This window comes from Electrophorus electricus, chromosome 2 (assembly GCF_041902795.1).
Source record: "Electrophorus electricus isolate QZ-2024a chromosome 2, ASM4190279v1, whole genome shotgun sequence".
Taxonomy (NCBI): Eukaryota; Metazoa; Chordata; class Actinopteri; order Gymnotiformes; family Gymnotidae; genus Electrophorus; species Electrophorus electricus.
In genome coordinates, this window is record NC_137498.1 from 12,576,743 (window position 1) to 12,603,444 (window position 26,702).

General features: G+C 40.8%; 1 protein-coding gene across 2 annotated transcripts; it reads right to left on the reverse strand.

The window, feature by feature from the left end:
- Positions 1-1,422: 1,422 nt before the first annotated feature.
- LOC145647806 (limbic system-associated membrane protein-like) lies at positions 1,423-26,463 on the reverse strand. Of its 2 annotated transcripts, none has more exons than XM_081695483.1 (7): positions 25,900-26,463; positions 18,974-19,285; positions 13,947-14,264; positions 9,576-9,893; positions 5,241-5,348; positions 4,869-4,936; positions 1,423-2,239 (listed from the first exon to the last, which is right to left on the reverse strand). In XM_081695483.1, the coding sequence occupies exons 1-7, from the start codon at positions 26,447-26,449 to the stop codon at positions 2,132-2,134; spliced, it is 1,782 nt and encodes a 593-aa protein (XP_081551609.1). In that variant the 5' UTR covers positions 26,450-26,463; the 3' UTR covers positions 1,423-2,131. The 2 variants fall into 2 exon arrangements, with proteins under 2 accessions (XP_081551609.1, XP_081551610.1); XM_081695484.1 differs by having other exon boundaries at positions 24,486-26,041.
- Between the last annotated feature and the right edge of the window lie 239 nt (positions 26,464-26,702).

Genomic DNA, 26,702 nt, shown 5'->3' on the forward strand with positions numbered 1-26,702 from the left:
GATTATTATTGATAATATTATTAGTAATTAATAAAAGGTGATATTGTCAATGTCATTAAGACTACATTTGTAGTCCTTTAACCATTTTCAGATGTTATTGTAGTAGTAGGTTTAGAATGAAGCTGTTGGACTTGTTTTGTCAGTGTGCACTGGAGTGAATGTGACATTGTTCCTCAGAATCCCTGCTGAGTCAATCAGTGATTGACTGATTAAACCATGAAGTTCAGAGCTGGATCACAGCAGAACTTAAAGCCCATGAATCTCAAAAAGTAGCATGGTCGTGTGTGTGTGTGTGTGTGTGTGTGTGCTGTCCAGCCTTCCTGATCAAGTGTGTAGTGACCAAGAGCTGAATCATACACAGACTAACCAAGTGAAGAATAAATAAACAGAAATAAACAAGTGAACACATTTCCAATCATTACTAATAACCACCTGAGAAATAAATATAACTTCTTCAGATATTATTTATACATATATGAAGAAGATTCCAAGTTCCACATCCTGAAAAGCACCTTACTTTTAAGAGATCTTCACAGTCCATTTAGGCATCACTGTTTGGTACAACAGGACAAAAGCAACAAACACAACTGGCACATCTGGGTGATGCTGTTGAATGTGCATGTTCATGTGTTTTAGCACACACACCCTACAACACCAACACACTGTCCTCATCCACCACTCAGGTCGCTGGGAAACTTTCCCACACAGGTGATTTGAAAGAAACAGCTCATAGTGTTAACGATTCAGTAAATGTTGCTAACGAGCTTGAGCTACATTTAGCCTAGCATGTTGCTAACTTGCTAATAGATTACAGTTTAAGGTTTGGAGTGGAAATTGCAGATGTGAAGTTTGATTCCACATTATGTTCATCAGCCTTCACACTTAGGCTACCGTGTTCTCTCTGTATGACTGCATACAGTGAACTGTAATGTGTATGGGGTGATTTGGGATGAAAACACATACCATTACACTCCTAATATTTATATTTTAGTATAACTAGGTAATAATGTCATATAAAGCTGTAGCAAGCCAACTGCCTCAGCTACAACAGCAAAATAAATTCACTTTGCAGAACCTTTTCAACACAGCTCTACTGCCCTAAGCAACCACCTCCTATGACCAGCCTACATATAAACCCTTTCACACCAAGAACTGGACCAGAGTCGCCTGTTTGGGATAAAAGGTGATTTTCACATTTGGTGTTTTTGCTCGAGTCTGAGTGAGACTGTTTCCATGTCACTGATCTGGTTTCACACTGTGTACAATTCTGCAGAACCATCTGCTCTACTTTGGAGTTCAACCCCGGTCCTAAAGAGAAAGTAACAGACAGTGACATCCAACTGCTGTCGGTGAACTGGACCACGCACACCTTCATGATGTATGTGGTTATCAGTGGGTATAAACAGAAGCCACAACTCTCTGTCCTGCTTTGGCTCTTTATTTATGAAACAGCAATAGACTCTCACAGTGGAAGTGATGCGTACAGACAAGGGACGGCATTTGACTATAAAATGACCTACTTAACATAAACATGTGCTACAATTTAAAGAATAAATATCCAAAAATGCTTCCACAGAGATACACAAATAAAATGAAGAAAAACCATTCTGCTGAAAAAATCCATAATGTAATAAAACATAATAAATTGTTTTTATTATTGTACAGACATATGATACTTGTAGGAAATGATACTTGTAGGAGTCACAATTATAGTTGCAGACTGAGAAAAGTTTAATTGACGTTTACAGCGTTTAACATTTAGATTTAGCAGTTAGCCTCCTTTCCCAAGTAGAAGATGAAATCAAGAGGAATAAAACACAAGTACTCTGGTTCTTGGAGTGGCTACACTGTAATGTTATCAGTCTTAGTCCTGCCCCTGTCACTGTTAGTCCTCCTCCTACAATTCCTAACTTATGCCAGTCTGAAACCACACCTGGAGTAACTAATTAGCAGTTAATTAGCAATTACCAATAGATACAGCAAATTATACAAAGACAGCACTGAAACCAAGACAGAAGAACATAACAGTTCATTGGCTCCCATACAATAAAAGAGAGTGTGTGTGTGTGTGTGTGTGTGTGTGTGTGTGTGTGTGTGTGTGTGTGTGTGTGTGTGTGTGTGTTCAGGCTTGTTAATGTAGTTTGATATTGACATATTCTGTATTATCTCCATTATCCATTGCTCTGGGTGCTGGTCTGGTGGTGTTTATATGGGCTAGAGTAGAATACATCACATCATCCTGCAGAAAATATCACAATTACAAAATATTAGCACACATACATATAGAATAATGCACACCCTGTTGAGTGGATTAATACAAGTGTTAATATAATAAATGTATTGTATTGCAGAGGTGTTAATTGTAATATACATCTAATCCACAAATGCACATGTAAATATAATTTATGCAAGCATGTGTGTAATCTGTTTTATACATTCACAAACATTTAAACACTCACCAGCCACTTTAATAAAGATCTGCAGTCTGTAATTTAATATGTGCACATGTCTTACAGGTGTGCACCACTGTTTAGTGTGTGACCACAGGAGCACTGCTGAATGGATCCTACCTGGATGATAGACCACTCTCAACAAAGAAGTGTCTCTGCAGTGGTAGTGTCTTTAGGGCATGTATGAGTGTGTAACAAGAAAAGCAGTGTGTCTGAAGTTTATATACAAGCCTGTGGAACTGCACACAGGTATATAATGCAGCTAGAAGATAACTGGATGTAGTGTAAAGGTGATCCTAATAAAGTGGCTGAGGAGAGTAACCACATACATACATCACCTGACCTTTTTAATACAAATGATAAATGTGTGATCAATGATCAATTTTTCTTTAGTTAATGAGTGCTTACTGAAGAGATCTTGAAAAGTAGTCTGACCAAAATGAATTTTTCCAGTACGCAAAATATACCCAGATGACGTACTGCTACGGCCAAATAATCCAGTACGTGACCAGGCCTGTCTCTGTGGTGTACTGCATCTCATCATGCAACGGTGGTGGTAAATCACAAGTGGGTAGAACTTCATACGTTCGCGTGACATCTTAGTATGGTTTGTGTTTTTTACACACTGGATATTATGCATCATACTACTAAAGGGAACAGTAAACAGTATACAGTATATAATGAGTCCAGTATGCAGCATACAGTATGTAGTAAGATATTTTGTATATAGCCCAAAGGTTTCTTGCCTCATGTCGGTGTTACATGAAGGGATTGGCCAGCAATTACATTATTTTCCTTTTCCCCGGATGGCCGAGACATGTTTTGCTCCTTTAGTTTAAAACAAAAGCTGCTAATGTTACTAACAAACTCTTGAAGCCAACAGCAACAGCAGCTAATAGTCGTTGTAATTAAGTTGGACACTGGAGGTCAACAGCAACCCAAGTATAACCTTAGTACATAATGGTCTTCATACATAAGTTAGATCACTACATGTCCACAAAGCTTTCTTAACCTGCTCAAACCTCATCCAGATTGTAGTGACGAGTTTATTCACTTTTCTAGTTCACAGTAGTCTGTGAGACCTTTATTAAGACCTGGATGCAGTTTGAGCTGGTTGAGAGTCATCTGTGGGCATGTATTTATGAAGGTTAGATTTGGGTTGCTGATGACCTCCAATGTTTGTTAGCAAACAGAATTGCACTCAAAATAATTTTGTCTAAGTGGAAAAATAATGTAAATTAGACTTTTCACCTAAATACTCCTTTAAATGCCTGAGCTGTCTATTACAATATTTCCCCTCTGGTGCTCTGAAACAGACACTACAGGTAACAGAAGCGTTACTGCATGTCACGTGGTCATCACTAGTTAAAGGCCAGCAAACAACTACTGTTAGCTAGGAGGTAGTGAATAGTCAAATAAAAAAGAAATACAATTAAAAAACTTAGTCGACTTTAGTTTTTTAGCACTGATTCAGGCACAACTTAGGTACTTGCTCAATTTTAAAAGTATTGTTTTAGCAATGACATCAGAAAAAAACCCAAATGATACACAGTCCTACTTGCAGAAAGTACGAAACGTGACATATGCCATTTATCAGTCAGCAGACTCATTTTCCAGACTGTTTGTTCACACCTTTTTATATGGTATGTCACGGAGACGTGTATCTGCATGGCTGTTTCTTCTGTGCATGTTGTTCATGGATTCTAATAAAATGACACCTTTTTGATAAACCATTTTGCATGACGCTGATATGACCTGTTAGGATGTTTATCTCCTGTCCCTCTCATCCCTCTAACCTTTCTGGCACTTTTCTACTACTTTGGTTGATTCAGAAGTTACTTCTGAGTGCAGTGAGGTGTCTAAAAAGGCCCAGTAGCATAAAGGTACTGCTATAGAGCAGGTGATCATAATAAAGTTATCATCAAGCATATAGCGTACACACACACACACACACACACACACACACACACACACACACACACACACACACACACACATGCAATGCTTAACATCTCTAGCTGCAACAGTCATAAGTGAATGACTGCTGAAAAGTCACTGGTAAACTACAGCACATTAGGCAAATAAAACTACTCTGTGAAACTACAGAATATTAAACAATTAACTGCTCTGCTAAACTACAGCATATTAGATGATGTCATACTGTCTGTCATAATTTAGTAATCAGAATCGACTGTGTGCACTGCAGTAAAGACTGTAGTGAAGTTCTCTGTGCACACAAGAATAAGGCCCTTAAAGTTTTTCCACATTTTCAGAAACACATGACCTCTCACCAGTACCTGCATGACTTTCACTGGGTCTTAACATGCAGAAACTAATCACTAATCCAAGCTCTCACACTGTAGAACAGATCTGTGCACTGAGTTCACTGATATTATAACATGGATGTGTGACACCCACCTGTGTCTGCTGATCTCTCCTCTCTCCTGTTTGTCCCTCTCTGCTCACCGTCTGTTCACGTCTCTGAACTACAAAATTAACTCAGTGTGAGATGGACAGATATGTATGTATTTATTTATATACAGATTTTATTATCAAGAGCATCTCACATGTTTATCAGTATGTGTGCTCTCTGGGAAGCAAACCCATGACAGTGTGTTATCAGCAATGTGCACTACCTGTCTACCAGGTGAGCAGAGGTCTGTATTACTGGATAATATTGTAGAGAACTTCACACTGAGACCTGTTATAATTGTCTGTGAACTTGAATAGGCGTGTGTGTGTTTGTGTGTGTGTGTGTGTGTGTGTGTGTGTGTGTGTGTGTGTGTGTACCTCTGTATCTCCAGCAGATGACTCCTCCTAATCCCATCAACAGCAGTAAACCCCCCACACCAGCTAAGATGGTATGACGTGTGTACAGTGAAGAATTCTCTGCAATTCCTGCATGTGGGAATGTGGGAAGCAGAATTAAAATATGATGTATTATTTGTCACTTTTAATATTATAGTGTATGAATTTCATAACAAGCATTCAATATAAATGTTTTTTTTTTGGCACAAAAACAAAGAGGATGGAGCATGAATGAGTTTCTGTATCTCTACAATCTGAAATTACACATTTTGGCATTATACTTGATTGAGAGTTGATAATATTGATATTGATTAATATTGATAATATTATTAGTAATTAATAAAAGTTGACATTGTCAATGTCATTAAGACTACATTTGTAGTCCTTTAACCATTTTCAGATGTTATTGTTGTAGTAGGTTTAGAATGAAGCTGTTGGACTTGTTTTGTCAGTGTGCACTGGAGTTCCAGGCATTTGTTAGTCTCTCTCTCTCTCTCTCTCTCTCATTCCCGGCATAGCCGCCCACTTCACCTCCTGTAACATTTCTGTTGTACTGGAACTGACAATCTTTCATTGATATCCTACCTATCCCAGTGTCTGCCTTTGTCTGTTCCCATTCCTGTCTTTGTAACTGTCCCAATCCCAGCTGTGGTTCCGGTTCCTGTTATCCCGTATCCCGTGCTCCTACTCTCAGCCGGGCTCCCATCCGTCCCACTACCCAAGCTGGAACCCAGTCGTCTCCTGTCCAGCCTGCTGTCAGGTCTCTGGTTGTGGTACAAAGTCCTGTTTCCACCCCTCACCCGATGGACTTTCCCCTTTTTTTCCTCCTTTCCCACCTGTCCTTGTCCAGGTTCTCCAGACCCTGCTGTGTGACGCCGGGCTCGGGCTCCCTTGTCAACTGTTATGCACGTCAGGAGCCCCGTGTTAAGGAGGGTGTGGGTGCTACTGTAACACCCCTCACCACCATCACACAGGAGCCCCGTGTTAAGGGGGGTGTGGGTGCTACTGTAACACCCCTCACCACCATCACACAGGAGCCCCGTGTTAAGGGGGGTGTGGGTGCTACTGTAACACCCCTCACCACCATCACACAGGAGCCCCGTGTTAAGGAGGGTGTGGGTGCTACTGTAACACCCCTCACCACCATCACACAGGAGCCCCGTGTTAAGGGGGGTGTGGGTGCTACTGTAACACCCCTCACCACCATCACACAGGAGCCCCGTGTTAAGGGGGGTGTGGGTGCTACTGTAACACCCCTCACCACCATCACACAGGAGCCCCGTGTTAAGGAGGGTGGGGGTGCTACTGTAACACCCCTCACCACCATCACACAGGAGCCCCGTGTTAAGGGGGGTGTGGGTGCTACTGTAACACCCCTCACCACCATCACACAGGAGCCCCGTGTTAAGGGGGGTGTGGGTGCTACTGTAACACCCCTCACCACCATCACACAGGAGCCCCGTGTTAAGGGGGGTGTGGGTGCTACTGTAACACCCCTCACCACCATCACACAGGAGCCCCGTGTTAAGGAGGGTGTGGGTGCTACTGTAACACCCCTCACCACCATCACACAGGAGCCCCGTGTTAAGGGGGGTGTGGGTGCTACTGTAACACCCCTCACCACCATCACACAGGAGCCCCGTGTTAAGGAGGGTGTGGGTGCTACTGTAACACCCCTCACCACCATCACACAGGAGCCCCGTGTTAAGGAGGGTGTGGGTGCTACTGTAACACCCCTCACCACCATCACACAGGAGCCCCGTGTTAAGGGGGGTGTGGGTGCTACTGTAACACCCCTCACCACCATCACACAGGAGCCCCGTGTTAAGGGGGGTGTGGGTGCTACTGTAACACCTCTCACCACCATCACACAGGAGCCCCGTGTTAAGGGGGGTGTGGGTGCTACTGTAACACCCCTCACCACCATCACACAGGAGCCCCGTGTTAAGGAGGGTGGGGGTGCTACTGTAACACCCCTCACCACCATCACACAGGAGCCCCGTGTTAAGGGGGGTGTGGGTGCTACTGTAACACCCCTCACCACCATCCTCCTCCCCATGTGCTCCTTTGTTTGTTTTTATTCCTCCACATGCTTTGTGTTGTTCATGCCCTCACACAGGGGTCCTGTGTTTCCCCTTTCACTTACCCCCGTCGCCTGGGTCTAGTCTCACCCTCATTATTTACCCTATAAAGCCCAATCCTGTACAACGACTAATGTCAGTTATTTTGCCTTAATCGCTTGTATGACATTGTGTATGCAACATTAGCACAGTATGTTCACGTGCGCTTTCATTTTCATTAAAAAAACAAAAAACAAAAAAAAAACACATCACACCAGGCTAACTCACGCTTGCATCCTGCCCCACACTCTTTAATTTAAACCAATGCGTGTTACCGCCATTGGTAGTCGATGGACTGAATGTCTTATAACCATTTGGAGACGTCTGAAGCTGCAGGGCTCGCTCTCTCTCTCTCTCTCTCAGTGCATTTCAGTTCAGTAAGTTTTATTGGCATGAGCATATACCACTATAGTATTGTAGTATTGCCAAAGCAGTATTATAACATGAACATTACACAACATTACAACCTTTGCAATTATGGAAATTAAGAATTCTGTTATGATAAAGAACTTGAAGAGAAACTGTAATTGGTCTGAAATAATAATAATTGGAAGAAGTAAAAGGGAAGAAGTGAAAAGAAAGAGAAATAAATAATAAGGATGGAAAATAATAAATAGTTAATAATAATAAATAGTTAATAATAATAAATAGTTAGGTAACTTTTATAAACTGGGTAATATAGTCTGTTTGTGTGTGTGTGTGTGTGTGTGTGTGTGTGTGTGTGTGTGTGTGTGTGTGTGTGTGTGTGTTTGGGTGGGTTAATCACTGTCCCTCATCTTATGGGAGGCAGATATGTATCACCCAGCTAAAGCGCTGCTTTCCTTCTTTTCGCCCAGTAGGATGGGCAGTTTGTGTTAGACAGACACTTAAAGTTGGGGTGGACCGTCTCAGATTTTGTAAAATAAATTTACCATATTTGGATGAATTTTTCACATTCAGTGAGGAAGTGCAGCTCTCTCTCTACAGTGTCATATTTACATTGCTGACAGAGTCTCTGTTCTCTGGGCAGCCATGACATTTATATCGGCTGGTCTGGACGGCCAGGCTGTGTTCTCTGAGTCTGGACTTTGTCAACGTGGTTCTGTGTTTAATGTCAGTCACTGTGTACAGGTCGTCTGCTACAGTGTACTGATGTTTTAGGGCCAGATAACGTTGCATTTTGCTTTGTGCTTGTGTTTGTGTTCCAGTGGGTGATGTAGTTTAGTTTGTGAAGTGTAATAATTTGGTTTGGTCTGATTGTTTGTACTTCAGACTGGTCCTGATGTGTTAGTTTTAGTGTGTGTTACTGACCCCAGTGGCAGCACCAGCAGTGAGAGGAGACTCTTCTCCCTCCTCTCCTTTTTTTTTTTCGTTCTCTCTCTCCCTCTCTGCCTCCCTCCTTCTCTCTCTCTCTGCTTCCCTCCTTCTCTCTCTCTTTATGCAATAGTTTATGCTCCATCACATTTGATAAATATGAATGGATGAGAAAAATGTTGTATTTGTAGAGTCAGTGGTTCTAGCCCATCTGGTCTATTACACAGTTAGTGTTAACCATCCTCCAACTCCAGTCATGATCAGTGTCTGACCACTGAAACACTGCTGGCTGGATATCTTTCACTGTCAGAACACTCTCAACCTACCAGTAGCACTGAATCCAGTAACACTGCTGTAACTGAACCACTCATACCAGCACAACACCCATTACCAAGCCTCCAGCACTGTAGTGGGACTGATGTATGGATAATGGTTCAGTATCCACATATACTGGGACATCTGTGGTCAGAAACTGACCAGTGATGTCCTGGGTGCAGGGTGACACACAAACTGTGTAAGACACCAGGTGGACACAGTCTATAATTATACCTACACATTCACTTATTAGAGGTACTGAAAGTGTTCAGTGAGGGCAGGTGAAATGTATGTTAGTTGTGTTTAACTCTTCTAGACTGGTGACAGAGGGTGTCTGGTGACTAATATCTGAGGATAATGTGGTCCACATGTTAGATACATCAATATGTAATGGTGTTTCTCTACTTTTAAATCTCCTGTTTTTGAATTTTAGTAATATCTGATGTATGTGTGTCTAATAAAGTGTGTGGTGAATGTATTTATATTACATTTATTTGTATATTTAAAAAGTAAGTTCATGGTGGAGAGACTAAATCGACTTATGAGGTTTTCATTGATATTAGGAATGTGGTTGCTAATAATGTTTTACCTGAAATATTAAGTCTTATGTATGTGTATTCATTGTCTTTAATATAACACCTGTAGTCTCCCTCATCCTCTTCAGTCAGGTGTGATATGAGTAGAGAGAGATTTCCTGGAGAGTGAACAGTACCCAGCAGAACTCTGTTTCTGTACTGTTCACTCTCACTGGAGATCACGTCCCATGAGTTTCTGTTTGTGTTGTGTTTCTGCCAGGTGAAACTCTCAGGTTTGGCGTGTGCTTCAGTACAGGAGCAGGGCAGCAGTACTGAGTCTCCTGTGTATGCAGTGATGTCGTCTGTCTTCTGATTCTCTGCCAAACTGCAGCCTGCAGAAACACACAGGATAAAGGCCTTCACTATTAAATGATTGTGAATGTCTTAAGTAATGCCACAAAACTAACAGTTAAATAAAGGTCAGACACAATATATGTAACTCTGATAGCGCATCAGTGTGGAAGCCTTCACTAGAATTCTTTATATTAAGTCAGCAATTGTCACGGAACGCTCCCCTCGCCACTGGTCACGTGGTACGGCCCACCGCCTGCAGTTGAAGTGATTTTTTGTTTTGTAACCACGCCCCCATGATGGCACACACCTGCCCCTGGTTTAATGTTGTGTGTGTCTGTGTATAGTTAAACCCCTGTTGGTGTGTGCATTAGTGTTGGTCATTGTTTGTGTTGCTAGTCCTACGTGTATTCATGTTAAACGTATATGTTTGTGTTGCTGTCGTTAGTGTTCCTGCAGTGTTACGTGTATTCCTGTTATCCGTTTATGTTGTGTGAGTGCCGTCGTCGTAAGTGTTATGTGTTAATAAATGTGTGTCAAAGTCGAGGGAGTCTGTGCGTCCAGCTCCGCGCCCTGCGGCACTCCAGCTGTTACAGCAATCAAGTGGCACATACAACAAATGCTACAGATTCTTGAAGTGCTGATGTTTGTTCAGTTTTCCACCTGATCTAACTGAGTTTGTCTGTGTGTCTAGTGAGGGGTCTGGTGTTGTCTGTACAGGTCTGAGTAACAGAAATGATCCAGTTAGATTCCCATTCTAATTACATTCCCATCATGTATGAAGACTTAAGCGTCGGTCACATCTAACTGCCACCTCGCTCATGTTTTCACATGGGTGGAGCAAAATGAGGGGATTATGGGCGGTCTTGGTATCGTGTAATTTTGGGGAACGTAGTCCTTCAGAAAACAGCTAACACTACTTGTGACATTGTTCTAATAATTAGTATAATTATAGCAGCTGCTTTTCTTTCAGAAAGAAGTAAGTAAAGCTCTTGCCCCTTCAAGTGAATGAGGTTTTTCACCAGGCAGATTTTTCTCGTGTTCGGTGTGAAAGATTATTTATACTGCAGATTTAGTGTCTGATGCTGCCTTTAAATTGAACCTAAATAAGATGCCTTAGCAGGCAGCATATGTCAGAGGGAGAACAGTGATCACACATTTATTCAACAGTCTTGGATCTGGAAGCATATTGGTCACTATTTCCATAGACATTCCAGAAAATTCTAATTTAAAGCCTCAACCCAACCAGCTACAAAATTAAGCTAATAAAAGAGCAAAATTACAAGACTTTGTACATAAATGCTTCATGAACTACAAATTCCATAATGCCCTCATACAGGTAGCTGAGATATGTGTACATTGAGAGAGACTGAGCTACAACGTCATTTGTCATGGCATACTATGTCATTTCAACCAAGAAAATCGTAACACATTGATATATGTAGGCCAAACTCTCGACTATGAAGTCTTATTCTTGCTTGCCCCAACTGCTGTGGTCATCTGTGGTCTCTTGCAGAAATATTGTTATTCATCAATTGTTATTCAGGACAGTAAATCACTCTACCAGCTGTGGGTTCCTCTCGGATGTGCTATGACAGGGATGCTGCTCGTATGTGGTCACTCTTTGATCAGTCAGTGTTGGACAAACTCTGCTGTTGATCAATCAAGATCAGACTAAAGAAATTCTGAACCATATGGATTTAATGCTGGAGCAGAGCTGAGAGTGGAGCTGGAGCAGAGTTGGTGGACTGAAGACGTACATTTGGAGAAATCTCTCCCTTGGGCTTGTGCTCTCTCTCTCTCCCTGTCATGCTCTCTCTGAGTCACATTCTCTTTCTGTCTCTCCTTCTCTCTCTTTTTTCTGCCTGGAAGCCCCAGCAGACATGCTCTACTGTTCCTGGCCACCCAGTTCACCTTCTTTAATGTCCATGTTGTCTTTCTCTCAATCTATCTGGCACTTAGGTAACATTTAGAAAGTATTTTCTGTGCCACATTTCTGTAACTTATTTACAGAGTTTCATTATAATATCTATTTTATTCTAATTGGTTTCATTATAATATCTATTTTATTCTAATTGTTTCATTATAATATCTATTCTATTCTATATAAACTTCTCTTCTGTTATGCTAATTAACTCTTTGCTACATTGAACTCATGAAGCTCGGCTCTCCGTGTAGTATTTGTAATGAGACTCATGGAGTCCAGACACTCGCAGATGATGTTAATCACTGATAATTTATTAAGAGAGAGGAAATCCAAAAGGTATAGTCAAAATTCTCTGCACTGGTGGATTGAGGCTGAGTGAAGAGCCAGCTATATTTTTATATATATGTAGAGTGCTGACACCAGTTTCCTGTAAAGTATCCAATCTCTGCACTGCACGTTTAGTAGATCAAATCCTATGTTAGTTTGACAGAACCGCTGAAAAAGCAGGATGCATTAAGACTGAGGAATTTTAGAAAGGTGGTTATGCATATTCTCATAACACATGCTAGACAATGCAGTAGAGCATTCTCTTCAGAATATAAATTGTAATTACAGGAATAATTTGGAATCAGATACATTTTGTAGTTTTATGTGCATTAAACCTTTGCCTGCACCTCTGCTGTTGGTTGTAGGTAAGTGGGACAGGGGTAAATAATTGTAGTAACAAAAACTCAAAATATGTCACTTGTAATGTCAAACTGACATCAACACTGACAACTTGTCATAGCAAAGCCTTGCCTCTTATTTTAGATATTTCAAATCAAAAATCTAAAATAAGAACACATTAGTGATTTTGATCCAGCTGGTCCACCTACATTAATGATCTGCACATTGTGCAGTTTTCAGAACGATAATGTAACGCAGAGGCAGACAGGACTTGACGCACATGTGTAAACGAAAGTTCTTCATTTGCAAAACAGGTGGACACAACGGCAAAATTAACAAAATGATGCAAACTAAGCACTGACTAAATGGAACACCAAAAAGGGAGAAAAACGATACAGGAACTGTGCAGAAACAATAAAATTGTGATGTAACATTTGATACTAAGGCATCGAAGCTTGTATCACACAGTGTACTGAAGCTTGTATCAGTTACTATTACCACTAAAGTTAATATTACCATTAATATTACCACTAAAGTTACTAACAACACGTGACTAACGATGGTCGAAGCTTCAGATGTCACTGAAGCACAGGATAAGGGTGAGACTGTTTCATAAGTTTGCCACTGTCCTATAACTTGGAAGCTTTATCTTTTTACTAAAAAAAATTGGAAATGTGCTAATTATAGAAGTCAAAAGTGAGAGTAAACATTTCATAACGCCAACCTGTTGTTTTTACATAAAAGGGAAACAAGGATTTTACACAAATTATTTCAGAATTTAATTACTAAACATCATTACTGATCATCCATTTTTTTTAATGACATATGAAGGCGGTGCAGTGTTGTATTGTTTATAGTGCTGCGCAGTTTTGAATCTATAGCTGCTATAATTTCTGAACACCACCAGGTGTCGCTGTTTTGTCACCAGCTTTCAATGCTCCAAAGCTTCGAATCCTTTAGCAGTACAATAAGGAAGAACCTCAAACGCTTCACAGGACTTCGTCTGCACATCATTACCAAGAAGGAAGTTAAACAGTAAACACTAGAATAACGAGCAGACTAATAACGTTACCAAACAACAATAAACTCACGGGAGGACGAGACCGCGCACGTTCAAAGACCCACAGCCAAGACGATAAAACAAGGGATATTTATACAAAGACTAACGAATGCAAAGTAGACAAAGATGAAAACAGTGACAGGAAAACCAAACGAGGGGTCGGAACAGAAAATCCAAAACAAAGAAGCATGTGTGTTAAAAACCTGAGAAATTCTTACTTGAACTGCACAAGATATTTGGTACAATTAAAGGAGTATTTGACCATCACTGAACTAAACGTTACTGGTAATGTGCACAGATGACAGCACAACAACAAATATAACAGCAGAAAGTCTACAAGTAACTCAGACAACCAAGACTTTGCTAGTGTGGATACATAAGAAAACCTTAAAGCTGGATTTATCGTTTGCAGTTGGATTTGGATCAAAAACAGTGTTTTACCTTTAACGGTGAGTCTGATGTCTTTATATTTCTGGTTTGTAAGATAACACCTGTAGTCTCCCTCATCCTCTTCAGTCAGGTGTGATATGAGTAGAGAGAGATTTCCTGGAGAGTGAACAGTACCCAGCTGAACTCTGTTTCTGTACTGTTCACTCTCACTGGTGATCACGTCCCATGTTTTATTGTTTGTGTTGTGTTTCTTCCAGGTGAAACTCTCAGGTTTGGCGTGTGGTTCAGTACAGGAGCAGGGCAGCAGTACTGAGTCTCCTGTGTATGCAGTGACGTCGTCTGTCCTCAGATTCCCTACCAACATGCAGCCTGCAGAAACACACAGGATAAAGGCCTAATTATTATTTAATATGACATACTCCGTTATTATTATTATATATGACATACTTAATTATTATATATGACATACTCCATTATTATTAAATATGACATACTTAATTATTATATATGACATACTTAATTGCTCCAGGTCCAGTCACCTGATGGTACTGATGGTACCAGCCAACTGACGATGGTACTGGAAATCATTAAGAGATTTCCCAATATATGCTGGTATGATGGATGCATGACCATCAAGTTATATGATTTAAATGTCTGATTATATTGATTATAGATTGTCTCTCTCCCTCCCTCCTTCTCTCTGTGTCCCTCTCCCCTCCCCCCCCCTCTCTCTCTCCCCCTCTGCCCACCCTCGCTCCCTCCCCCCTTCTCTCCTTCTCTCTCCATCCCTCATTCTCTATTTCTTCCTTTCTCTCTCTCTCCCTCCCTCCCTCTCTGCCTTCCTCCCCTCCCTCCTTTTCTCTCTCCTTCTTGCCCTCGCTTTCCCTCCCTCCTTCTCTCTCTTACTCCCTTTCTCTTTCTCCCCCTCTCTCTAGAGCAAATGAGAACAGTAGTAACTAAATAAAGAAACTTAACAAGTCGTGTGTAATATGGGTATATAACTGACTAGAACCTAAACAGGACAGAAGACAAGAGTCATTAACTACAGGCATGAAATACAAATTCAAACAGAAGATGTAACTAGAAACAGACAGAAGTAGAACTGCAGATCCTGCCGCTGGATAGATTTTTTTGTTTTATGTAGTACAGTAGTTATTGATACAGACCAGTCGCTATATGCAGTACGGCCCACCGCCTGCAGTTGAAGTGATTTTTTGTTTTGTAACCACGCCCCCATGATGGCACACACCTGCCCCTGGTTTAATGTTGTGTGTGTGTGTGTAGTTAAACCCCTGTTGGTGTGTGCATTAGTGTTGGTCATTGTTTGTGTTGCTAGTCCTACGTGTATTCATTTTAAACGTATATGTTTGTGTTGCTGTCGTTAGTGTTCCTGCAGTGTTACGTGTATTCGTATTATCCGTTTATGTTGTGTGAGTGCTGTCGTCGTAAGCGTTAAGTATCAATAAATGTCTGTCAAAGTCGAGGGAGTCTGTGCGTCCTGCTCCGCGCCCTGCGGCACTCCAGCTGTTACAGCAAAACAAATGCTACAGATTCTTGAAGTGATGATGTTTGTTCAGTTTTCCACCTGATCTCACTGAGTTTGTCTGTGTGTCTAGTGAGGGGTCTGGTGTTGTCTGTACAGGCAAAGGTCTGAGTAACAGAAATGATCCAGTTAGATTCCCATTCTAATTAGATTTCCAATCCCATCATGTATGAAGACTTAAGCGTCGGTCGCATCTAACTGCCACCTCGCTCATGTTTTCACATGGGTGGAGCAAAATGAGGGGATTATGGGCAGTCTTGGTATCGTGTAATTTTGGGGAACGTAGTCCTTCAGAAAACAGCTAACACTACTTGTGACATTGTTTTAATAATTAGTATAAGAATAGCAGCTGCTTTTCTTTCAGAAAGAAGCAAGTAAAGCTCTTGCCCCTTCAAGTGAATGAGGTTTTTCACCAGGCAGATTTTTCTCGTGTTCGGTGTGAAAGATTATTTATACTGCAGATTTAGTGTCTGATGCTGCCTTTAAATTGAACCTAAATAAGATGCCTTAGCAGGCAGCATATGTCAGAGGGAGAACAGTGATCACACATTTATTCAACAGTCTTGGATCTGGAAGCATATTGGTCATTATTTCCATAGACATTCCAGAAAATTCTAATCTAAAGCCTCAACCCAAGCAGCTACAAAATTAAGATTAAAAAAAAGAGCAAAATTACAAGTCTTTATACATAAATGCTTCATGAACTACAAATTCCATAATGCCCTCATACAGGTAGCTGAGATGTGTGTACACTGAGAGAGACTGAGCTACAACGTCATTTGTCATGGCATACTATGTCATTTCAACCAAGAAAATCATAACATATTCATATGTGTAGGCCAAACTCTCAACTATGAAGTCTTGTTCTTGTTTGCCCCAACTGCTGTGGTCATCTGTGGTCTCTTGCAGAGATATTGTTATTCATCAATTGTTATTCAGGACAGTAAATCACTCTACCAGCTGTGGGTTCCTCTCGGATGTGCTATGACAGGGATGCTGCTCGTATGTGGTCACTCTTTGATTAGTCAGTGTTGGACAAACTCTGCTGTTGATCAATCAAGATAAGACTAAAGAAATTCTGAACCGTGTGGAGTTAATGCTGGAGCAGAGCTGAGAGTGGAGCTGGAGCAGAGTTGGTGGGCTGAAGACGTACATTTGGAGAAATCTCTCCCTTGGGGTTTTGCTCTCTCTCTCTCCCTGTCATGCTCTCTCTGAGTCACATTCTCTTTCTGTCTCTCCTTCTCTCTCTCTTTTTTCTGCTTGGATGCCCCAGCAGACATGCTCTACTGTTCCTGGCCTGGCCACCCACTTCACCTTCTTTAATGTCCATGTTGTCTTTCTCTCAATCTGGCACTTAGGTAACATTTAGAAAGTATTTTCTGTGCCACATTTCTGTAACTTATTTACAGAGTTTCATTATAATATCTATTTTATTCTAATTGGTTTCATTATAATAGCTATTTTATTCTAATTGGTTTCATTATAATATCTATTCTATTCTATTGTGTATCTACTTCTCTTCTATTATGGTAATTAACCCCTTGCTACATTGAACTCATGAAGCTCGGCTCTCCGTGTAGTATTTGTAATCAGACTGATGGAGTTCAGACACTCGCAGATGATGTTAATCACTGATAATTTATTAAGAGAGAGGAAATCCAAAGGTGTAGTCAAAATTCTCTGCACTGATGGATTGAGGCTGAGTGAAGAGCCAGCTATATTTTTCTATATATTTAGACTGCTGACACCAGTTTCCTGTAAAGTATCCAATCTCTGCACTGTAAGTTTAGTAGATCAAATCCTATGTTAGGCTGACAGAACCGCTGACAAAGCAGGATGTATTAAGACTGAGGAATTTTAGAAAGGTGGTTATGCATATTCTCATAACACATGCTAGACAATGCAGTAGAGCATTCTCTTCAAAATAAAAATTGTAATTACAGGAATAATTTGGAATCAGATACATTTTGTAGTTTTATGTGCATTAAACCTTTGCCTGCACCTCTGCCTTTGGTTGTAGGTAAGTGGGACAGGGGTAAATAATTACAGTAACAAGCTCCAAATATGTCACTTGTAATGTCAAGCTGACATCAACATTGACTAAATCAACTTTTATGACTGTTTGTTTATGCCCATTTGCAACTTATCATAGCAAAGCCTTGCCTCTTATTTTAGATGTTTTAAATAAAAAATCTAAAATAAGAACACACTAGTGATTTTGATCCAGCTGGTCCACCTACATTAATGATCTGCACACTGTGTAGTTTTCAGAACGATAATGTAACGCAGAGGCAGACAGGACTTTACACACATGTGTAAACGAAAGTTCTTCATTTGCAAAACATCTGGACACAACGGCAAAATTAACAAAATGATGCAAACTAAACACTGACTAAATGGAACACCAAAAAGGGAGAAAAATGATACAGGAATTGTGCAGAAACAATAAAATTGTGATGTAACATTTGCTACTAAGGCATCAAAGCTTGTGTGTACACAGTGTACTGAAGCTTGTATCAGTTACTATTACCACTAAAGCTAATATTCCCATTAATATTACCACTAAAGTTACTAACAACACGTGACTAATGATGGTCGAAGCTTCAGACGTCAATGAAGCACAGGATGAGGGTGAGACTGTTTCATAAGTTTAGCAGTGTCCTATAACGTGGAAGCTATATCTTTTTACTAAAAAAAATGGAAATGTGCTAATTATAGAAGTCAAAAGTGAGAGTAAACGTTTCATAACGCCAACCTGTTGTTTTTACATAAAAAGTAAACAATGATTTTACACAAATTATTTCAGAATTTAATTACTAATTACTAAACATCATTACTGATCATCCATTTTTTTTAATGACATGAAGGCGGTGCAGTGTTGTATTGTTTATAATGCTGCGCAGTTTTGAATCTATAGCTGCTATCATTTCTGAAAACCACCAGGTGTCGCTGTTTTGTCACCAGCATTCAACGCTCCAAAGCTTCAAGTCCTTTAGCAGTACAATAAGGAAAAACCTCAAACGCTTCACAGGACTTCGTCTGCACATCATTACCAAGAAGGAAGTTAAACAGTAAACACTAGAATAACGAGCAGGCGAATAACGTTACCAAACAACAATAAACTCACGGGAGGACGAGAGCGCACATTCAAAGACCCACAACCAAGACGATAAAACAAGGGATATTTATACAAAGATTAACGAATGCAAACTAGACAAAGATGAAAACAGTGATAGGAAAACCAAACGAGGGGTCGGAACAGAAAATCCAAAACAAAGAAGCATGTGTGTTAAAAACCTGAGAAATTCTTACTTGAACTGCACAAGATATTTGTTACAATTAAAGGAGTATTTGACCATCACTGAACTAAACGTTACTGGTAATGTGCACAGATGACAGCACAACAACAAATATTACAGCAGAAAGTCTACAAGTAACTCAGACAACCAAGACTTTGCTAGTGTGGATACCTAAGAAAACCTTAAAGCTGGATTTATCATTTACAGTTGGATTTGGATCAAAAACAGTGTTTTACCTTTAACGGTGAGTCTGATGTCTTTATATTTCTGGTTTGTAAGAGAACACCTGTAGTCTCCCTTATCCTCCTCAGTCAGGTGTGATATGAGTAGAGAGAGATTTCCTGGAGAGTGAACAGTACCCAGCTGAACTCTGTTTCTGTACTGTTTACTCTCAGTGGAGATCACAGTGTGACTGAAGTCTTGGAATTTCTCCCAGGTGAAACTCTCAGGTTTGGCGTGTGGGTCAGTACAGGAGCAGGGCAGCAGTACTGAGTCTCCTGTGTATGCAGTGATGACGTCTGTCCTCAGAATCCCTACCAACATGCAGCCTGCAGAAACACACAGGATAAAGGCCTTCACTATTAAACATGGCTGCACATGTACATGTAAAATGGCTATTATTACATATGACATAATTAATTATTATTATATATGACATACTCCATTATTATTATATATGACATACTTAATTGCTCCAGGTCCAGTCACCTGATGGTACTGATGGTACCAGCCAAATGATGATGGTACTGGAAATCACTAAGAGGTTTCCCAATAGATGTTGGTATGATGGATGCATGACCATCAAGTTATAAGATGTCTGATTATATTGATTATAGATTGTCTCTCTCCCTCCCTCCTTCCTTCTCTCCCTCTCCCTTCCCACTAAAGTTACTACCACTAACATTCCCACTAAAGTTATTACCACTAACATTCCCACTAAAGTTACTAATAACATGTGACTAATCGTGTTTGAAGCTTCAAACATCACAGATACACAGGATGAGGTTGAGACTGTTTCATAAGTTTGGCACTGTCCTATAACTTGGAAGCTTTATCTTTTTACTAAAAAATTGGAAATGTGCAAATTATAGAACCCAAAAGGGAGGGTAAATGTTTCATTACATCAGCCTGTTGTCTCCCAGTACAGTTTTGTATTATGTTTTCACATAAAAGGGGAAACAATAATTTTAAACTAATTATTGTAGAATTTAATTACTAAACATCATTACTGATCATCATTTTTTTTAATGAAATATGAAGGCGGTGCAGTGTTGTATTGTTTATAGTGCTGCGCAGTTTTGAATCTATGCCTGCTATAATTTCTGAGAACCACCAGGTGTCGCTGTTTTGTCACCAGCTTTCAATGCTCCAATGCTTCGAATCCTTTAGCAGTACAATAAGGAAGAACCTCAAACGCTTCACAGGACTTCGTCTGCACATCATTTCCAAAAAGAAAGTAAAAACACACCTGTAGATAAAAACACAGCTGCATTCCACAAAACACTACACACAGCTACAGGAGTAACGCTGCTACACATCTTATACACTCTACAAAACTACAGTGTACTGAACACTCTGAAAACTGCAGCCCAGACTACAGTCTGTCTGTGGGAATCACCACACAACTATGACCTGGAACTCTACAACTCTCTCAGTAGAACTCCACTGAAATTCACCACCCACTAATATCCACAGTAGAGAGGAAGTGTGTTCAAGTGCAAAATAAATTATTCCTCCACTTCTTTCTCTCTCACATACAGACTAAATCTAACAGTGAAACTGTCTTTCTAGTGTCATCACTTCCTCCTGAGCTTCCCAGTGTTCAGTCCCCATCCTCAGTAAAGTGATCCTGCAGTAAGAAGTAGTGCTACACAGTGATCCCCCTCAGCACTGTTTGGTCACATCATTTCACTCCTGCACTTAATGATCAGAGGACCAAACTGAATGTGTAGCTTAGCAAATATTAGACAGATCAGACAGGAAGAGCTCTAGACTATATGCTGATCAAAATAAACATTGATCATTTAATCAGGTAAACATGAGCATTGTCTGATAACATTCATATTATTCATAAAGTACAGGTGGAATGCAGCAGTCTATGATCATGTTGTAGTTTTCATACTATTAAGAAAAAAACTACTTAATTGAAGCTGTGAAATCCGCCCACTGACACAGAACCACTAAAGGAGTCACCAAAGTAAAGACCACTTTGGATGTAGATAGTACAATGTCATCACAACCCAACAGTTATCACAGGAAGTAGAAACATTTTCTCACCTTTTCTCTGTTACTTTGTTCTTTTTGTTGTTAAAGCTGTCAAAAGCTGTTTAACAACAGTTTGATGATGGTGGATATCTATAAAGTAACTAACTGAGGCTGTAGGCTAGTGTGCACTGCACTGTAACAACAACAACAACAAAATAAAATTAAAACTGTAAAAAGACAAAACCCCCAGCATGGGCTGTCTAAGCCTCCTGGCCAGTTGATGAACAAATGAGGAATGAATAACACAAACAGAAATAAACAAGTGAGCACATTTCACACGTAGCATCCAGTGCAACCAGATTAGCAATACTTATGTCAGGAGGAAGAGGTGCATGCTGGGATTTCTCACATCTGTAAACTGAATAATCAGAATAACTTAGGACTAAATAAGAAAAGTATTTAAACTGGAGTCACTGGAGTGAATTTATGCTGCCAGAGTCAGTTAGTGATTGACTGATTAAACCATGAAGTTCAGAGCTGGATGACTGTCACTGATGAGGATTTGGAGACTGTTTGACAGTCTTCATGGTTGAGTGAAAGAAGTTAACATGTCGCTCACACACCACTCAGAGGAATAGCACAGCAGAATTTTAAGCTCATGAACCCAAAAAGGAAGCATATTGCTAAAGTGCACCAAATTTAGCAATACATATGTGAGGAGGAAGAGGTGCATGCTCTACTGTACTTTATGGTTTTATTTTTTTCTTATTTGTTCATTTTTTATTTGTAAATTTTTCTAAACCTCTAAGATAAGAGGAACAACATAGGATAACTTGAAGCCCAAACACCCAACAAGAAGAGAGAGAGAGTTTTTTGCAAGACACAAAAATGGTGACATGTGACACAATAATTGAAACCACTAACTCATGTAGCCCATCTCCTGACCTGTTATACTAAACCAAAAGCACCTTCTCTGATTTACACTCATTTTATATTTCTAAAAGACATTTTTTAATACGCTCAACACACTTCTCTATATTGGACATATCATTCAACAGAAATACGTGTGTTTCTTATGGAAAACCCTCAAATACAAATGATACATCCATTTATCAATTAACCAACCCCAGTACTCATTGACTAATTTCACTAATGACACTTAGAAATCAGAGCCTGAGCACTATAAAGAAGCCACAGGCTCTATATCTTGGTTGGATATCAATGGAGGTCAGTATTGGAGAGCGAGGATGAGGGCGAGGAAGAGCAACCATCACGGATGAGATCTGGGCCACTTTGGTTGACCATGTGGTTAAGCATGGGTTGTGTTTCAGGAAAGCTGAGTAGGGCTCTAGCCTAATTGGAGTCACTACACTGTAGGAAGTGTCAGCAAGTACTATAGTCAGTGTCCCTGAGCAGCACGGGGGTAAACCATAATAAACAAGTAAAAAATTGTCTTCACAGTGGGAGACAGCTGTCTGGCTGAAACCCTCTGGGAAGTCCTGATAGCTGAGACCTCCTCATTGAAATGGATTTATTCAGCACCAGTCCAGCTCTTTAACCTGCAGGTAGTGAGCTCTGCCCTTCCTCTGGTCTCCATGGTAATATAGAGTAATACCATCTTGTTTGACTGCTAGCTCAGTAAGGGATATGATGGGCATGTCAAAATTCATGAGATCAGAATCCTCTGTAGTCTCTCCCCCAAACCCACCCACACTCGGGAAAACACACAGAAGCACCAAACACATACATCACACACCACATGTAAAGGACTGTACCACATATACAATCAACCACAATGAGGTGTGACCTCTGTCACAGGCAGCTGGATACAGAAGTGGGTAGTGGACAAGAGCTGCATCATACACAGAATGAACAAGTGAGGAAAAAATACCACTAACAGAAACAGTGTGTGTGTGTGCGCAGCAGCATGGGCTGTCCAAGCCTCCTGACCAATTGATGAACAAATGAGGAATAAATAACACAAACAGAAATAAACAAGTGAGCACATTTCACACGTAGCACCCAGATTAGCGATACATATGTGAGGGGGAAGCGGTGCATGCTGGGAATTCTCACATCTGTAAACTGGTAGCCATGACTATGGTGACATCAGAATAACTTGGGACTAAATAAGAAAACAGTCTTTAAACTGGAGTCACTTGAGTGAATTTATGCTGCCAGTCAGTGATTGACTGATTAAACCATGAGGTTCAGAGCTGAAACTTTGTCACTGATGAGGATTTGTAGACTGTTTTACAGTCTTCATGGGTGAGTGAAAGAAGTAAACATGTCGTTCACACACCAGAGAACAGCGCAGCAGCATTTTAAGCTCACGAACCCAAAAAGGAAGCATGCACATATGCATGTCTGTGTGTGTGTTATTTATGTATTGCTAAAGTGCACCAGGTTTAGCAATACATATGTGAGGAGGAAGAGGTGCATGCTGTACTGTACTTCATGGTTTTATTATTTATTTGTTCATTTTTTATTTGTAAATTTTTCTAAACCTCTAAGATAAGAGGAACAACATAGGAGAACTTGAAGCCCAAACACCCAACAAGAAGAGAGAGATAGAGAGAGAGAGAGAGAGAGTGTGTGTATGTGTGTGTGAGAGAGAGAGAGAGAGAGAGAGAGCAGGGCAGGAAGGTGTTTTTGCATCTACAAGTATCCCTTTGAATGTACATTTACTGTGTGTGTAAAATTGTCTTTCTCCAAGTGAGCACATTTCACATACCACACCATAATAAAAAACGTTATTTTTAAATGTAGATTTATAGAGCAAAATGATCCTTGTAAGAGTCACATTACTCTTGTACTCTTCCTGTTTCTCAATTCCATCAGTCTTACTAATGTCCCTACAATTCCTAGCTTATGCTGGTCTGAAGTAACTAATCAGCAATTAGTAAGTAATTAGCACCGGCTCCTCTCTACCGGACTGAATCACAGCGTAGATTTCAGTGCCACTTAACGGAACAAGTCGGCGAAGAAGCAAATTTACTTTATTCTCCCTTAACCCAGGTGGACAAGACATGTTTGGAGTCCATATTTCGCTCCTTTAGAACAAAACGCTGCTAACATTGCTAACAAACACTGGAAGCCACCAGCAACGATAGCTAATAGGATTTGTAAATAAGTCAGATATCGAGCTACATGTCCTCAAACCTCATCCAGGTCGCTTCCCGGTGACGTGTTTCTTCACTTGTCTAGTTCACAGTGAGTTATACGACACACCGACTAATCTGGGAGACATTTATTAACACTTGGATGCGGTTTGACCAACTTGAGAGAAGTTCGTGGGCATGGATTTACGAAGGCTATATTTGAGCTGCTGTTGACTTACAGTGTTTGTTAGCAACGTTCGCATTTAACAGCTTTTGTTCTAAACTAAAGAGGCAAATTTTGGACTTAAAACATGTCTTGGTCGATAGACCGAATCTGGGGTAAGTGGTGAGCTGCTGCTCTCTTCTGATCCCAGATATAAATACCTTTGTGCAAATGAATGTATGAGGATGACAACACCTGTAGAGAAAAGGTAACACTCACCATCAGCAGCGTGAAACACAAGGAGCAGATAAACACACACCTGCATTCTTACTGAGTTACACACACGCTACACACAGCTACAGCAGGACAGCTGATACACACCGTACACACTCTTCAATACAGTCTACTGAATGACTTCACAGCTACACTTATAGTGGAGAGGAAGTGTATTCAAATGAAACTCTGACGAACTTCTGTCCGCAACACACACACACACTGCTGTGTGATGGCCAGAACCACATTTGAAGGACACACACACACATGCACCCACACTCACAAATACATGCTCTCATACACACAGACACACAGTGTCACTGATGTCACTGTGGCAACAGCTACCAGTTTACAGATGTGAGAGTTCCTAGCAAACATCTCCTCCTCCTCACATATGTATTGCTAATCTGGGTACACTGGGTGCAATGTGTGAAATGAGCTTAACTTACTTACTTGCAACCCCACACTGACCATGATGCTGCATCTGTGAAACCATATAGGAGACACACATGCTCATTATAAAGCAAAGGGGGTGGAGTCTGATGTAGAGGAGAGAAACAAACAGTATTATCCTGTCACTCTATTCTCAAACTCCTATTTCTAAGTTTATAGTTTTAAAATGTAGTTTACAGACCTGCTTTTTGTTTGGTGATTTTTCAGTTTCTGCTTCACAATAATTTGTTGTGGACCATTATGTAGAAAGGTTCTTTAAGATTTTTTGTGAGTAATATGAAGTTCTGAATTTACTGAATGAGTCAAAAACAAACAACAAAAACCTGCATTACTCACAATAAGAACCTATTTGAACTTTGATAAACTCTGTTAATCAGCCTTTGAACATAGGCGCGTCAGCGTCTTTACCACCTCAGACGCCTAAGAGACTTCAGACTGCCCTCCAAAGTACTGCGGAACTTCTACACCTGCACTATAGAGAGCATCCTCACGGGGAACATCACAGTCTGGTTTGGGAATAGCACCAAGCAGGACAGACAAGCACTCCAAAGGGTAGTGCGTTCAGCAGAGCGCATCACTCACACGGAACTTCCTGACCTGCAGACCATCTACTACAAGCGGTGCCAGACCAAGGCCAGGAAAATTGTGAAGGACCCCACCCATCCCAACAATAGACTCTTCTCTCTGTTGAGGTCAGGGAGGCGCTTCCGCTCCCTGAAGGCCAAGACAGAGAGGCTGAAGAGGAGCTTCTTCCCACAGGCCATTCGGGCCCTGAATCAGGGAAACTGAATAAACTGTGGGGACCACCACCACCATGTAACATGACTGTATATCTGTACATCTGTATATATAGATTTATACTCAATTACCTTGTTACACAACAACTGTAGATATGTTATTATACAAAATTATTATTTTGTATAAATAATAATTTATACAATTATTATTATTATTATTATTATTATACATAGATTATTTTCCTGGCACCAGTTTTCCAGGTGTTTAATCTCCTCCAGGTAGGCCCTCTCGTCGTTGTCCGAGATCAGACCCACGACAACGGTGTCGTCAGCAAACTTGACAATGATGTTAGAGCTGGAAGTGGCTGTGCAGTCGTAGGTGTACAGTGAGTAGAGCAGGGGGCTTAGGACACAACCCTGAGGAGCTCCAGTGCTAAGGGTGAGGGTGGATGAGGCGCAGTTGCCTACCCGTACTGATTGTGGTCTGTCTGTTAGGAAGTTGGAGATCCAGTCGCACAGGGATGTATGCAGTCCTAGATCTCCCAACTTAGTAGTGAGTAGGGAGGGGATGATAGTGTTAAATGCTGAACTGTAGTCGACAAATAGCATTTTAACATAATTTCCCCTCCCTTCGTCCAGGTGAGTCAGTGTAGTGTGGAGCAGATGTGCAATTGCATCGTCAGTGGAGCAGTTGTGGCGGTATGCATACTGCAGTGGGTCCATGGAGGCTGGCAGTGAAGATGTGATGAAGTCTCTGACTAGCTTTTCAAAGCACTTCATCACGACTGATGTGAGGGCGACAGGGCGGTAGTCATTGAGGTCGGAGGATCGAGGTTTCTTCGGCACGGGGACGATGGTGGACCGCTTGAAGCTGGACGGGACGATACCGAGCGTCAGGGAGAGATTGAAGATGTCGGTGAATACCGGGGCTAGCTGATCTGCGCAGGCTTTGAGGACCCTCCCGCAGATACCGTCTGGTCCCGTCGCCTTCCTGGTATTCACCCTTTTAAACTCTCCTCACGTCACTCTCAGT

Coding starts and splice junctions, on each gene's coding strand:
- LOC145647806 (XM_081695483.1), bottom strand. CDS start 26,449: ATGAAGTGCTTTGAAAAGCTAGTCAGAGACTTCATCACATCTTCACTG. Junction 5,349..9,575: donor CATAAGACTTAATATTTCAG/GTAAAACATTAT, acceptor TCCCACATGCAG/GAATTGCAGAGAATTCTTCA. Junction 4,937..5,240: donor CATCTGCTGGAGATACAGAG/GTACACACACAC, acceptor TTAATTTTGTAG/TTCAGAGACGTGAACAGACG.